This window comes from Bemisia tabaci, chromosome 1, assembly GCF_918797505.1.
Source record: "Bemisia tabaci chromosome 1, PGI_BMITA_v3".
NCBI classification, from domain to species: domain Eukaryota; kingdom Metazoa; phylum Arthropoda; class Insecta; order Hemiptera; family Aleyrodidae; genus Bemisia; species Bemisia tabaci.
This window is the reverse complement of record NC_092793.1, coordinates 26,016,406-26,030,304: the sequence shown is the minus strand read 5'-3', so window position 1 is coordinate 26,030,304 and position 13,899 is coordinate 26,016,406. Positions and strand designations below refer to the sequence as shown.

The following is a 13,899-nucleotide window of genomic DNA, read 5'->3' as shown; positions in this document are numbered from 1 at the left end:
ATCGGTTGAAGGGACGATTGTTAAATAATTGCGAAAAGAAAAAGAGGAAGAAAAAGGATCGAGGTGCGATTCTCCCAAAATTTGTTCCCCGGCGGTTGTGGCGGAGGGAAAAGGGTGCATAAGACGCGTTCATTCGTGTTGGGCGCATTTTTTGCGTAAGCCCTGTCAACACTACTAGCAAAAGTTCAGGAACCTCGCGCGAAAGTTCAGTTCCGTGAACCTATCTCTGTGGGGACAAGGCCTTTCATTTGCAAGAAATGAACTAAAAAATTGAGAAAGAAGAAACATAAATTTGGTTTAATAATTTTGACTTCCGCCACCGTGCCGCGCTGCCCACACTGTGTTTGGCGCAATGCGTGAAGTATTCATGTAGTCTTGTAGGCACTGTGCGTTTCACGCGGCGCCGACCGCTGTTGACCGTACTGTGTTTGACGCAATGCGTGAGGTATTCATGCAGTTTCGTAGGCGCTAATATGTGTTACATGCCGACCGCCGCGCCGCGCCGTGTCGAGGGCTTCTCCTTTTCATCTCAAGTCCTCGTCATCATTTCTCTTCGCGCCGCGCCGCTCCGGGCAGAATTACGTGTTTGGTTTCTCTCTTAACTCACCTAATTAAAGGTGCGCAGTCTTTTGTATCACCGAAATACGACCAACTTAGAAATTAATGAACTCTCAGGAAATGAGAGATTTTGTCACCTTTTCTTGTTTGTAATTTTTTTCTGAATCCGATTTTTTTGCACCTGCATTTGTAAAAATTGCAAAATTTGCCGCCCCCTAATTTTGCCGCCATTGGCCGCGGCCCATGTGGCCACCCCCTTAATCCGGCCCTGTTGTCAACTCAATCAAAGCTGATAGAGCGCTGTGAGTGTAAGATTTTAAAACAGCCTTAACGGTGCTCGACCCCTTGCCTGTGCGCTGAAATCGAAGCCGAACTTTAAAGGGCGGATATCTATCAAAAATCATGTGCGAGGCCAGAGGCGTAAGTAACCAGAAATCTCTCCACCCCCCTTCTATCTGAGGCTCGCGCTGTGCCGTTTTTCTTCCTATCTTCAATTTTTGCTAGTTGCGCTATTGCGTTGGACGCGTTGATCAAGTAGGTCCCTTTTTTTAATGAATATTTTTCAGATAAACTTCAATCATTTAATTTTCTTGTCGTCCGAATATTTGAATGGGAACTTAGGTTCTCCCCAGATTCTTCATTTCATCGCTTAAATTCAAATAATAATCAAGAGATCGATTATTCTTAAAAATGTTATTATTACTGTCCTCCCGCAAGTTCAGCGCTCCCTCAAATCCAATTACTCATCTTGATGAGTTGCAAATAATTTGGGTGTGAGTTGGCCCTGTTCCGGCTCTCCAGTACATTAACTTATACTAGAATAAACAAAAGAAAGCCTCCAGAATCTTCAAGAGATGAGATTGTTCGGCACCGGACGGGCCTTGACGTGGAACCCACGTAGTCTGCCGATGCACAGTGGATCGAGTCAATCAGGAAGGTCGGACATACAATTTTCGACTAAAACTGCAGATTTTGGTGTTTATTTCGCCACATCTTAAATTTTAAGGAGTGCTCCTTGGAGAAAATTTCACGAGGGAACCAATGGAACTGCTTATAAATCTCAAAATTTTGTATAAATGGAACTATGATCTTTTAAAGATTCGAAAGTTTGTCCGACCTCTCCTATTGACTCGATCCACTGTGCGATGATCGACTAGGCCGTGGCGAAGGAGGTGGCAGGGGTCATGTGCCTACTTTGGAGAGGGATCATTTCATTCAGGACAATGGCGAGGTGTGCGGCGAATAGACAAGATCAACGGGGCCCTAAACTTTACAGCCCACCGCACTGTGGGCCAGAAAGACCCGTTTCAAATGAGACGCAGCATCGTTAGATGTGATCATTTTTCGATGATGTTTAAAGATTCATTAAATGGATTTTTAAAGGGATGCCCTGCTGAAAGTGTTCCTTCGTGTTCTCCGTGGAATGCCGCGGTAGTGACAAGAGGTATGCGCCGATGGTGAACAATGAAATTCATAGGGGTTGCAGAACTTCTTGTGGAAACATGGAACATGAGACCCCACCTTTAGACCCGGAGAGTTCCACGCGGAGTGCCTCTTATGGAGCTGGGTACCTTTTGGCTCTCTAGGTTGCTGCTATTATTCTACTCAAAATATTAAAATGAGAAAAAAAAATGCATATCTATGGCGAAGGTTCGGAGCCAAGTATCTCCATTGCGGTGCTTCAAAATGTCCGTTTTTTCGAAGAAAAGGATCTAGGAAGTATCTTTTCAAAATGAAGGCGTTTCTTACGCATCGTAACTCTTCATCAATGAATTATGTGGAGCATCGATCCGTATTATTCGCTGATGTAGTACGCCATGCAAGATCCACAAAATCTTAGCATAAGAGAGAGGGGCTGAGAAATGGATCTCTTTCCTTTAGTAACAAACCTGATTCTACATACAAGTGTTTCCTCATAACGTTGTGAATTACGAGTAGAAACAAGTCTTGTCACTGGAGGAACAGTTAGTAAGAAACAGTTGACGAAAAACCCTGAGATTCACCCACGAAGTGAAAAATTAAGTATTTGGACAACTACACCCATCAAAATAGAGTGGGAAAGTTAATGATCGGAAAACTGAAAAGCTTTGATGGTTGTTGCGGAAACTTCGAATTAACAAGAAAATATAAGGATTTTAGAGTAGGCGTCTCTAATTATTAGATTTTAATGACGACTTGATTCTCGAGAAAATATTCAAGGAACAGAAATGGGGAAAAATTAAGTAAAAGATATCACCAAAAAAGTGCGAGTGGCGAAGATAGAAGAACGATCATTCTCGAATGGTTGAGGGTGCGTTGCAAGAAGCCGCAGAGATTCAACGAGTCGTTTTATGGCTGGGTGGATGTAGTAAAGGCTCTGACCAAAAAGGGTGTTCAGCTCAAGAGAGAATGCCAAGGTATTTTCACCGGCCGAGGCTCCCGGTGACGTAGAATTAAAAGCCTAGAGAGAAATTTGGTGCTTGTAAAGCGATACTTATTGATCATCAATAAAGAGCCATTAAAATAATGAGCTTGTAAGAGATTGAGCTTATTATGTTGATGACAATGGAAAGAAAAAAGATGAAAATTGGAATAGGGGGCTCCTGTGTAAAATTATGAACATTATAGCTGCTACACTATTGATTGGGGTTTTTTAATGTTGATGCAACCATTCGTTCTCCGCGGCCACGCTAGGAAGTATCTTTTCTCAATGAAGGAGTTTTTCAGGCGTCAACACGCTCCATCAAAAAATTATCTCTGTCAAGCAAACGGAATACTCACTAATCTTCACTGCTTCAGTGGAGCTTGGGTTTTTTAAAGGATACAACTATTCGGCCTCCGCGGACACGCTAGGAAGTATCTTTTCAAAATGAAGGCGTTACTTATGAGTCGTGACTCCTCATCAAGGAATTAGGTGATTTAGGTGAATCATCCGTACTACATTATTTTCCTCTTTTTTCTCTCTTCCTTTTTCTATTCTTCCTTTTCCCTTTCATTCCCATTTCTTTGTCATTTTGGCTCCTTCGACAGTGCGGCGCCTAGTTCCGTCGTTCCTATCGCTCTACCTTCGCGACGGCATTGTTTTTAGTGGTATACTTTTTCAAAATGAACTCAGAGAAGTATTCACAGGGTATGCCAAAACTCTGCCCATCGCCCTTATATTTTAAACGGGCCATAACACAGAGATGAAATTCTGGCGTCCTGTCTAGTACAAAACTATTTTTCGGGGAGTAAAAATTTTAAGCCCCTGGATTTTCGTTTTCGCGAACTCAACCCCTATTTTTTGCTTAGTCGCGAGAGATAGTAAAAAAGAAAAAAAAAAAAAAAAAAAAAAAAAAAAAAAAAAAAATTTAACAGAAATTTTAAGTCTCTAGTAACCGCCATTTCAAAATGACGACCGGTCAAAGTTTTGGGAATCCCAACTTCGTCTTGGCGCCCATAAATATGCATTGATGACGGACAGAGACCTCTGGTGTGAAAAGTTGGTTGAAAAGTTGATCGCTACCCTAGTTTTTCTTCTCCTCTATGGATTTGTCGATTATGATTTAAACATCACTCAGGGGCGGGGGGACAGGGGTCTACACAAAATCGGGCAGTCTTCCCCTCTTCCCAAGGGTAGCTGTCCCTAGCTGTCCCTAATTAAATTTTATCTTTCAGCCCCTGAGGAACGCCTAAAAATTTTCATCCACATGAAAGATCTTAAGATAGGCAAAAGTTTCATGTTTCTATCTTTACCTATCCCAGAATCGAGGATAATCGGGTGGGGAGGGGGGGGGGTTGAAAAGCTCACCCTCAACACCCTTTATTGGTTCTGATAGCGCCCGCATGGCGCGCTCCGCGCAACGCCGAATGTGAGTTAGCACATTCGCATGCAGAGAGCGCTGATATCTCTGATGGTAACAAGCAAAATCTGTAATAACGAAGAAGTCACAACACCGAAATCCCCACTACCCCCGGTCCACTTTTGTTTATGTTTTACGAGGCGAGACAAGCCTATTCTTGAAAGTGAATCAGTGATAAAATTAAAGATAAGCAAAAAGTGTTTAATTAGTGTGTGTCATGTCAATATTCTCAGTACGCGATGGAAAGTAACATTCTCAAGTGTTGACACCGAATAGGTAATCATACCATAGCATTTAAGTACCCATTCCTGCATGGATCTTACTTAGTCAGCCCCACGAACAGTTCAAAATACACACTCACAAATTCAAGACTTTTGCTGATAGTTTGGCCTGGTGGTCATTTTTTAACTACTTTTATCGGTGAACCATTTCAATTTTAAAAAGAAGGAACTGAACTTGAAGGGCTCTGCTCAAAATGACCATAGGTTATGAATCACTTTCTCTTTGGGAAAGTGTTCGAATTCTGACGTAGGTCGCTGGGAGAGGATTTAATAATCATCACAACTTCTAAGCTCTATGTATGCACGAGTTCTTTGTATTTGTGTAAGTGGAACATTAATTTGTATCTTTAAATTAGGTGGGTATAAGTATGTCTCTAAGAAAGTCCTCTGCTGTTGTTCATGTGCCCTCTAACTTCAAGCTCTAGAGAAGACTTACCCTGGGGTTAGATTGTGGTTGAACTGGCATGCAATACGTCACATCCATACGGTATAAACATTTTTGTGGCAGCTTTGATGGAAGAAATGAAAACGACAAACAGCCCTTGTACTTGATAGCTTTTCATGCTGAAGGTAGAAAAGAATTCTACTAGAAAAGGAAAAAGGAATGCCTTAAAATAGTTACAGTCATGTGTGAAAGAGACCTCAAGTTTGAAAAAGTCAATACTTTCAGTCTAACCCCAGTGCCCCAAGAGTATAATAGGAAAAAATATGTAACTTTTCAATTTGTCCGTTTTGTTGTATCTGTAAAGAACAAGCCTCCAACAGCACATTTTGGAATTTGTTGCACAAGATGTATTGCACTCCGGTTCTACCACAACCAGAACCTAGGACAAATCATCCTAAGATTTCTGATGAATTATTTGTTTTTACCTTTACTTTTACTCCATGCAGGTACGCTAAACACACATGTCAGGCGGTGATCGAAAAAAGCGAGCAGATCGTGGAGAAGGATGGGAAGAAGCAGGAGCAGAATTTTACCAAGAGAGCTATCCTGGAGAGATGGACTTGGACCATGTTCTTCAAAAAGATCCACATCATTTGGCAACTTTGCTTCCCAGCAAGCATACAAGAACAACAAGTATGTACTTCTTCTCAAGGGTGTAAAAAGTTTATAGCCTGCCCAATTTTTGAACTGGCTTTCCATCTTTAAAACCCCTTTTCCCCATAAAGTCGACAGCCACTTGTGACTTTTTTTAGTCTTTAATTCACAAATTTCTGCAACTTCGCATAAAGAACACGCTGATTACACCAAGACTCTATAGAAAACATTTGATTTCAAAGCTACCACAAGCTGGCCCATTCAATTTTGGACGAAAGCAGCCACACGATTATGATCGTGTTGTTGCTTGCAAAGCCATCATAGGAAATGTTGGCACCCTTGCTTTTTTTAAATTCTTGAATTTACCTATTCACAAGATAACATACAGATCTAAGTAAGTTCTGTATTTTAAAAGTAACTGAATTGTAAATTGAGTAAATCTCTCTACTCCACCAATATTCTTGAGGATTTTTTTTTTTTTTTTTTTTTTAGCTTCAGGCTCTATAATTGACCATCACGATTTGAAATCTAAAATTAGTGAAAGGAGTCAACATGATTTTTGACTTTTTTGGGTGATAATGATACCCGCCATCATCTGGAAGACCTATCAAAGGAGACTTTTTGAATTATTGGAATTTGACACATCCTGAAAAACATCTCATTCATCGTTATCAGATGACCTAAACTACGATCAAGTCCTCAATTGTCATTAGGTTTAGTTGAAAAGAAAAGCGGAATCATGAAAAATTTTCATGAACGTTAGTTTATTATTGGATGTTTAAATGATCCTTTTGATCACATTGATCATATGATTGCATTTCACTTACAAAACTGGAAAAATCTTTACTTACTTTGATTTCCTTTCTTACAGCTGCTCGCAAAAAAGACACCAAAGCAACTTTACGGCGCAGAACCTCTACAAGATCCTATTGTGGGACTGTCCGACAAAATACAACAGGTGTAAACAACGAGGTTCAAGTTTCTATCATGCCAGATCTATCAGGTATGTTAACACAGGCCAGCAGTGAACAAATGCTGGGCATGTGATAGTAATTCCTTTGTACTTTACTGTGCTGAGTTTGAAAATAACCTTAATATTTCTCCATCTACACTGAACATTCACTAAATTACATAAAATCGGAATTTTCTTTTAACAAAAGACTTTCCCCCAGTAGATGATGAAGAGAAACCAAGGTCATTCTCAAATTCAGCAGCCAAAACAAATTTTTTTGCTCTTCCTGATAAAGAGATATTTTTGGTCAAATGGCTTAAGGAGAGTCATGAATCTCTATCTTCACCATGTAAAATTTACTGTCACCCTGGTAAATTTGTTTCTGGTTCCAGTGGGGGGGGGGGGGGGGGTTAAATATGCATTTTTGCTTAATTCCATAGACTTTTTCATAGCTTTAGACACAAGGACTTTTAAACATCCTGTACAGTAAAATTTTCATATGAGTCTTTTAACAAAATCAACAAATAGCATTCCAGGCTTTTTGACCCATTTTTTCTTGTTTGTAGTTAGAGGAAAATGTCAGAAATACAAATAAAAGAAAGTATTTGATAAATCATCTAGTAGGTTTTGAGGGAAAAGTACCCAGAGGTTATGAAACGTTTTTGAGAAAAACCTATTTGAAGTTTTGAACAAGGGTAAGGATTGCGTCACTCCTTGCATCAAAAAATGTTGCATAACTTATTCAATAATAATATGATTTTTAAATTCTTTGTATTGAATTGCTGCTGAGGATGTGCAGAATACAATGAGAAAAAAATTACAATCAAAATTCCATAAATTGATTTCTGATAGGAACTATATAAGTATTCACTTGAGTGTGCATCGATATTAACTTGTGCAAATCTCTCACATCACCCAAGGAATAAGTAACCTAAGGTAAATTCAATTCTAACTGTTAAATCTTGGAATTGCCCAGCTATTTTGTGAAAAATATATGTAGTGTCTTCCTAGTCTGGAGTACCCTATTCAGTATGCATCAAAATCTCTATGAAAACATAATGTGTTGTTTTTTATTCCAGAAAACTTGTCAAACGAAGAGAGGACTTGGGAAGAAATCATGAAACTCAAGACTTTACCAGTCAGCATGGCAGAAAAAAAGGAAATGAAAGCTCGACTTCTGGTGAGTAATCTTTGATTATTCTTCACATACTAGAGAAAAATCACTGACATTTTTAAGAAATCATATTAAATAGTTTTCTGCATAGAGAATAAGATGTGACAGGAAGTCAGCAATGCCGCAAACCAGATTACCTATCTACAATTTTACCATTGATATCTAACGACTCAGTCTACTTTAAAAAATTATTTTTCAATCATTTAGAATTGTTTGTTTCCTTTCTATTTATAATTTTTTTCAAACATATTTCAGAGTGCTGAAACTTTTCGTCTGCAAGGATTAGATCAATTAAGATGGCAAAAGAAGAAGTGTTGTTTGCGGCTGAAGTTTTACTACAACCAGATAAATAGTTTTTTCAGCATCTGGGAACTAAAACTGCGAAGATTAGAGAAAGACTGTGGTACTGGCATTGTTTCATTTTTTACTTTTTTTAAGTCTCTTATATTTTTAAATTATGCAATGTCCTGGTTCATAATTAAATTACTTGTAATTCCAGTTTATTTTCTTCAGAAGCATAAAATTGAGGAAAACGATATTGCTGCTGATAATGATAATAGCACAGAAATCATTGACTTCTGTCCTATAATTTATCAAAATATTTCAAATTCAGCAGAGCTAAATTTTGATGTAGGTACAGTCTTTAGTTTTATTCAGGGCACTGGCTGGATCCAATCCACGCCTCTGTTTTATGGAATGTATCCTGCAGAAAGTATTCCCCTTTTCAATACTAGAATAAATCTTGCAATAATCTATTTGGTTGTATTAATGTGTTATCATGCAGGCTTTTTTATAGATCTTGCCAAAAAATTCAAAAAGAGCTTCAAGCAACGCCTGTTAAAAAATCAAGGACAATTTTATTTGTACTGTAACCTTGCATTCAGTAGTTGGGATTTTAGCATTGCCTCAAAAAAAGCAGCTCTTGCCCGTCACAAATCTGTATTTTCACTGGTGCGAGAATTTTTGAAAATCCAACGTCAGAAAGATGACAAACAACACCAAACCACAGATGAAAGCTGTAAGCTTCTAGTCATTCGATTTACAGTGAATTTAATTGTGCTACTGATATATTTTTGCTCTGCTGCAATAGTCTATTACACTATACAGCATTGTACATTAATGAGGGACGTTACGCTAAATTATTATCAAACTTTACTGAATGAGTATCTACCCGCTATGACTATAGTAACACTGAATCATCTAATCCCTTTGATTTTTAATTATTTCATAAAATTTGAGAGTTATAATGCATTCTGTACTCAGCATTTATCTTTCATTCGTGCCATTATTCTCCGTCTTTTATTAGTTAGTGTGCTATTTTTTTCTATTTTTACTGTGGCCAGCTGTAAACCAAATAAAAGTGAGTGTGTAAGTTCTAGTTGTAAGACACCTCTTTGCTGGGAGGTGTATTTTGGACAACAAATTTATAAACTTTTAATTTTCAATTTAGTTGTTGAAATACTTTTAACATTTTTTATCAATTTTCCAAGGAAATTACTCGCTAGTCATATGTCAAATAATTTTGCACAATTCATCGGTAATCAAACATTTAATGTGAGGAAACATATATTGGATATTGCTTATATTCAAATGATTTGCTGGTCAACTGCTTTCTATGCCCCTCTTCTTCCAATGTTAACCACTTTTGTTCTGTTCATCACCTTTTTTCTGAAGAAATTTGCGTGCGTAGTAAACTGTGCACCCTCCGCAAGTTTGTATCCAGCGTCTGAACTTCAGTCTTTATTCGTTTTTGTTTTGAGCTCTTTTTATATCTTCAGCATCATTCCATGGGCTTACTCAGTCCTTGAAATTATGCCTTCCAAGTCTTGTGGACCGTTTAGAGGGCAACCATCAGTTTGGCTCATATTTTCACAAGCTCTTCACGATTTTCCCTCTTGGGTGAAAATGTTTGCTCAGTTTTGTTCCTCTTCGTGGTTTGTGATGCCCATCATCGTAACTCTAGTATTATTATTGTATTATTACTACTCGGTCTCTATTGCTAATCAGAAAATGGTACTTGTTTTGAAGAAGCAGCTAATTTTAGAGGGTCATGATAAGCAGTTTCTGCTTAACAGATTAAGTGCTTTCATAAGACAACACCAAGAGAAGCATAAAGCTATGGCTAGATCTGTAGATACCCCACGAATAAAATGAAAAGATAACTAACCATGCTGATTCAGATGTTGAATCATGACCAAATACGGTGATTACTTTGTTATTAGATGTTTCAAGGTTTTTTCTCCTTACAGCATCCATCAGCTCCTCACTTGGTAGCTCTTTTATTTGACAGAACTATCGACTTTTGAGTCGGCGATTTGGAACTTTCTGCATATTTAATTTAAAGAGACTTGTCAGGTTTCAATTTTTTAGGACTACAACCATAGCACGAGTTGAGTTCTGTAGCTGAGTAAGGGGTACCTTAAAGTTTTTGAATGACCTTTGTAGTAGTCACATAGTATTCAAAGCTCCGAGTTGTGCCATGAGCAGTCAAGGAAGTTATCAAAAGCTAGAATGCAAACAATGCATTTTACTGTAACCCCTCAAAACAATTTTCCTGCACTTTTAAGGGAGCTTGTTTTGTCTTCACTTTTTTTCCTGTACATTTCTTTTTTCACAAGACAATAGTCTTAGTGTGAATGACTTTCATAAACAGTAGGGGGCTGTGAAGTTTGATTTTTTTTTTACGTATACTTTTTTTAAATCATAGAGATGATTGTACCAAAGCTTGTAAAGAAAAGACCACAAAAAAGTCTAACATTTGTGAGAGGTTAGCTTTATTCAAATGCATGTGCTTTTGACAACCACAAAAGTTGAGGTTGTACCTCCGTGGTTGAATCAGAGCAAAGTGCATATTGAAGTCTGCATTCAGTAGCGAGTGAATTTCGTTGTCACACTATTAAATAAATTGTTGACCTATTTAATATATTATTGAGTCATTTTTAGCATATCTGAACCAAAGACCTGCACATAGAAGGTATCGTGGCAAAATTCTGTTTGCATTTTTTGCTGTCATGAGTTCCTCAATTGCCATTCCGATTTCCACAAGTAGTTGTTTTAAAGATTTGTATTGAAGCTTTTAACTTGCTCTCTTTTCCTGTCATTCAATTTTTTCTTTAAATACGCAAGACATCATGATGTATTACTGGAGTTAACTATCCAGTAGGTCTGCTAAGAAACAGAATTATCCATGCCAATGTTCTGTATCATTTAGTTCCAATTACATCACCCAGTAGGCTGCAATTCTGCTGAAACAGGCTTAGTGTTTCTCAGTAGTTAAATGGTCACAGGAGGGTCTTGCAGGAGACAGTCGGGTTGTTCTATTTAGAATTGGAATCTACAACTCACGGCGACTGGCACTGTTTGTTTATTGGCCAACGTTCGCCGGAATTCAGTTTAAAACTGAAATTCTCATTGTAGAGGGAAAAATTCTTACGGCAAAAATTGCCTCAAAGAGAAACTCTGTTGAATGCAACACTAATCACGACCGAGCAGGAAGGCAACTGCAGACGCTGATTGGTTGTAACTAGTGGTGCGTCAAACAGTGTATCTCTTAGAGATAATTTTGTTGGCATAAGTTTTTTTCTCCTCAGTGAGAATCCCGTTTTTAAATTGAATTTTCTAGTGATCGTTGGCCAAAAAACTAACGACTTGTGGGCGCAAACCTGTTTGAGACAGCGGCAACTGAGTCCTACAATACATCTACATAGTTCATTTTACCAAGAATGCAAGAGCACGCCATAAGTAAAATACTTAAAATAATCCACTAATGGGCAGACAGCTTGTCTTGGATTTCGTGACAGAATAATCATCATTGTTTCCTTTAATTTTGTAAATACAATTCAGGAGACTCATTCCAGACCTTACTGCTGACTTTAAAAATATTTACTGCAACACCAAGTTGATTTTACCCTTCTTCATTGCTGATATTTTTATACTCTGTATAGGAATTTATATTGTTTTGTACTCTCTGTCTAAAAATTTGTTCACTAGAACCTATTTCTGTAAAACTGCTCATTTTCAATCAGCAAGAGAAGTTACTTTTTCATAATGCTTGGTTCCTGTCTGATACTTGATTCTTATTTTTTGTGAATGTTTGTTATTTGATTGGGACTTTAACAGCATAAATTTTAAAGAGTTGCAATTCATGCCCATTCCAAGAAATGGAAAGCACCGCTCAATATAGTTGCAGTGTTTATTCAAGAAAAGTAAAGTGAAAATTATCATGGTACTATGTGGCTTCATCATGAAAAATTAATACATCGTTAAAAAATCGTTTAGCTCATGCACAATTAAATATTCATCTGTTCCATGCTCAAACATATCTTACAAATGAGTGAAGATTTGACTGTTACGTCTAGCTCATCGATGAAGGCTCATGGTTTATGAAGCATTAACTTTATTTCGGTGCTTTCAAGTGCTATTTTGTCAATTGAGGAGCTCTATGGAACAAGGGCATATGAAATGTGCAATACAGTGAAGATCACATGCTACTTGCACATTATTTGCAGCTGAACAGTTCGAAAACTGGGCTGAAGTTTCTCTCCCACTCATCCTCTGCATCCATGCTTATTTTTTTTTATTAAAATACACGTATGTTTGTTTTGGTTTGCTACAAATTATGGGTGAAGTTGCACCATATTACCAGCAAACAGGGTTTCCATAATTTCTTCATTTACTTTTCCAATTCCCTGACTCTCGTTGCCTCTCCCCCACTTTCCTTGAGCTTTGAACAAAATTTCCTCTTAGTTTTTTCCCCTTTTAATTACGTTGACTTTTCGTAAACTTTGGATGAAATTTCCATTTTTAGAGATTCAGATCATGGATGAAAGTACCGGGAAGTTGCTAGCGCTCTCCAGTAAGTCACTGGCTGAAGTTGTCATGCTTATGCTTATTTACTGGTAAAAGAGCCATGCACAAAAAGGGCCAAAAACGGCCCATTTTTGGGCCCTCGAAATTGGGGTCGAAGTGAGGTTTTTTTTCATCCTTAGGGTGACCCTTTACACATACTAAAATTTCAGATTGAGTATACGTACCGTTTTCGAGTTATGGGGGGGCAAAGTCCCCGATTTTCACCCATTTGTGCAGGTGTTTTAATTTCGAACTCCGGCTGTTACGAGGTATCAGATCCAGATATTGAAGCGCGGTTTGCGGTGATTTGTTCAGCTATTCCTGTAGTATTTTTCCACATCTTTCACAAAGCCCCAAATGGTTTTTCGGGGGGCGGGGAGGGGGGCTTTATTCATACTATCATGACTGTTAGCGCATCTTACTGACTTTACTTTGTTCTCTTTTCTCCACGCCGCGGTCACGATGGTATTTTCTGTTAGGGATTTTTCATCTTCTTTGTATTTTACCAATTTTAATGTCCTCCTCCTCTTTTCCCCTTTTTACCCCCTCCCCCGCAATCCAAACACTTCCTCGCAAGTGCTTCTTCCTGTGAGGCAGATATGACGGGATCATATGTGGGGAATTATTTTTCTTTCTTCACGATTGATAAACTTTGACCCAACTTACTTCTCCCTTACAGGGGTAAGGGCCCCCCTTACCCCTGTATTATCCCCCCCCCTCCTGCCCGCTCCACTTTACTTGAAGTATTTTGCTCCCTCCGCAGCAGAAATGACGATGTTTCTGGCAAATAATGTTTAACTTATGTTTAAGTACTGAAATACTGAATACATTGGAGCCACTCTCGTACTCTTTTCCATTATTCCCCCTCTTCTTCCTCTTCCCCTTCCCCTCTTGTTCGTCCCTCTTTTGCCTGGTTCTCTTTACTTTTAACTTTTCTTCTACTTTTTACTACTTTTTTGTGGGAGTAATATAGTCACGCGAAGAGAAAGTGGAAGAGAATGTACCTAGGAAAGAATAAATCAAACATAGAAGTGGAAAGAGAAACGTGAAAAATATGAATAAGAAACAATTCTTCACAGGAAACATTTCTCGGTCATTTCTGCTGCGGAGGGAGCAAAATACTTCAAGTAAAGTGGAGCGGGCAGGAGGGGGGGGGATAATACAGGGGTAAGGGGGGCCCTTACCCCTGTAAGGGAGAAGTAAGTTGGGTCAAAGTTTATCAATCG

At 38.4% G+C, this 13,899-nt stretch overlaps 1 protein-coding gene across 2 annotated transcripts; it reads left to right on the top strand.

Moving 5' to 3' along the window:
• The first annotated feature begins 4,490 nt into the window (after positions 1-4,490).
• Positions 4,491-11,678, top strand: LOC109038411 (transmembrane channel-like protein 7). 2 transcript variants are annotated; one of them, XM_072298748.1, is made up of 5 exons: positions 4,491-4,655; positions 5,552-5,738; positions 6,571-6,702; positions 7,731-7,831; positions 8,081-11,678. In XM_072298748.1, exons 2-5 carry the CDS (start codon positions 5,567-5,569, stop codon positions 9,977-9,979), a joined length of 2,304 nt encoding a protein of 767 aa, XP_072154849.1. In that variant the 5' UTR covers positions 4,491-4,655; positions 5,552-5,566; the 3' UTR covers positions 9,980-11,678. The 2 variants fall into 2 exon arrangements, with proteins under 2 accessions (XP_072154849.1, XP_072154854.1); XM_072298753.1 differs by lacking the exon at positions 4,491-4,655 and adding an exon at positions 4,699-4,982.
• Positions 11,679-13,899: the final 2,221 nt, after the last annotated feature.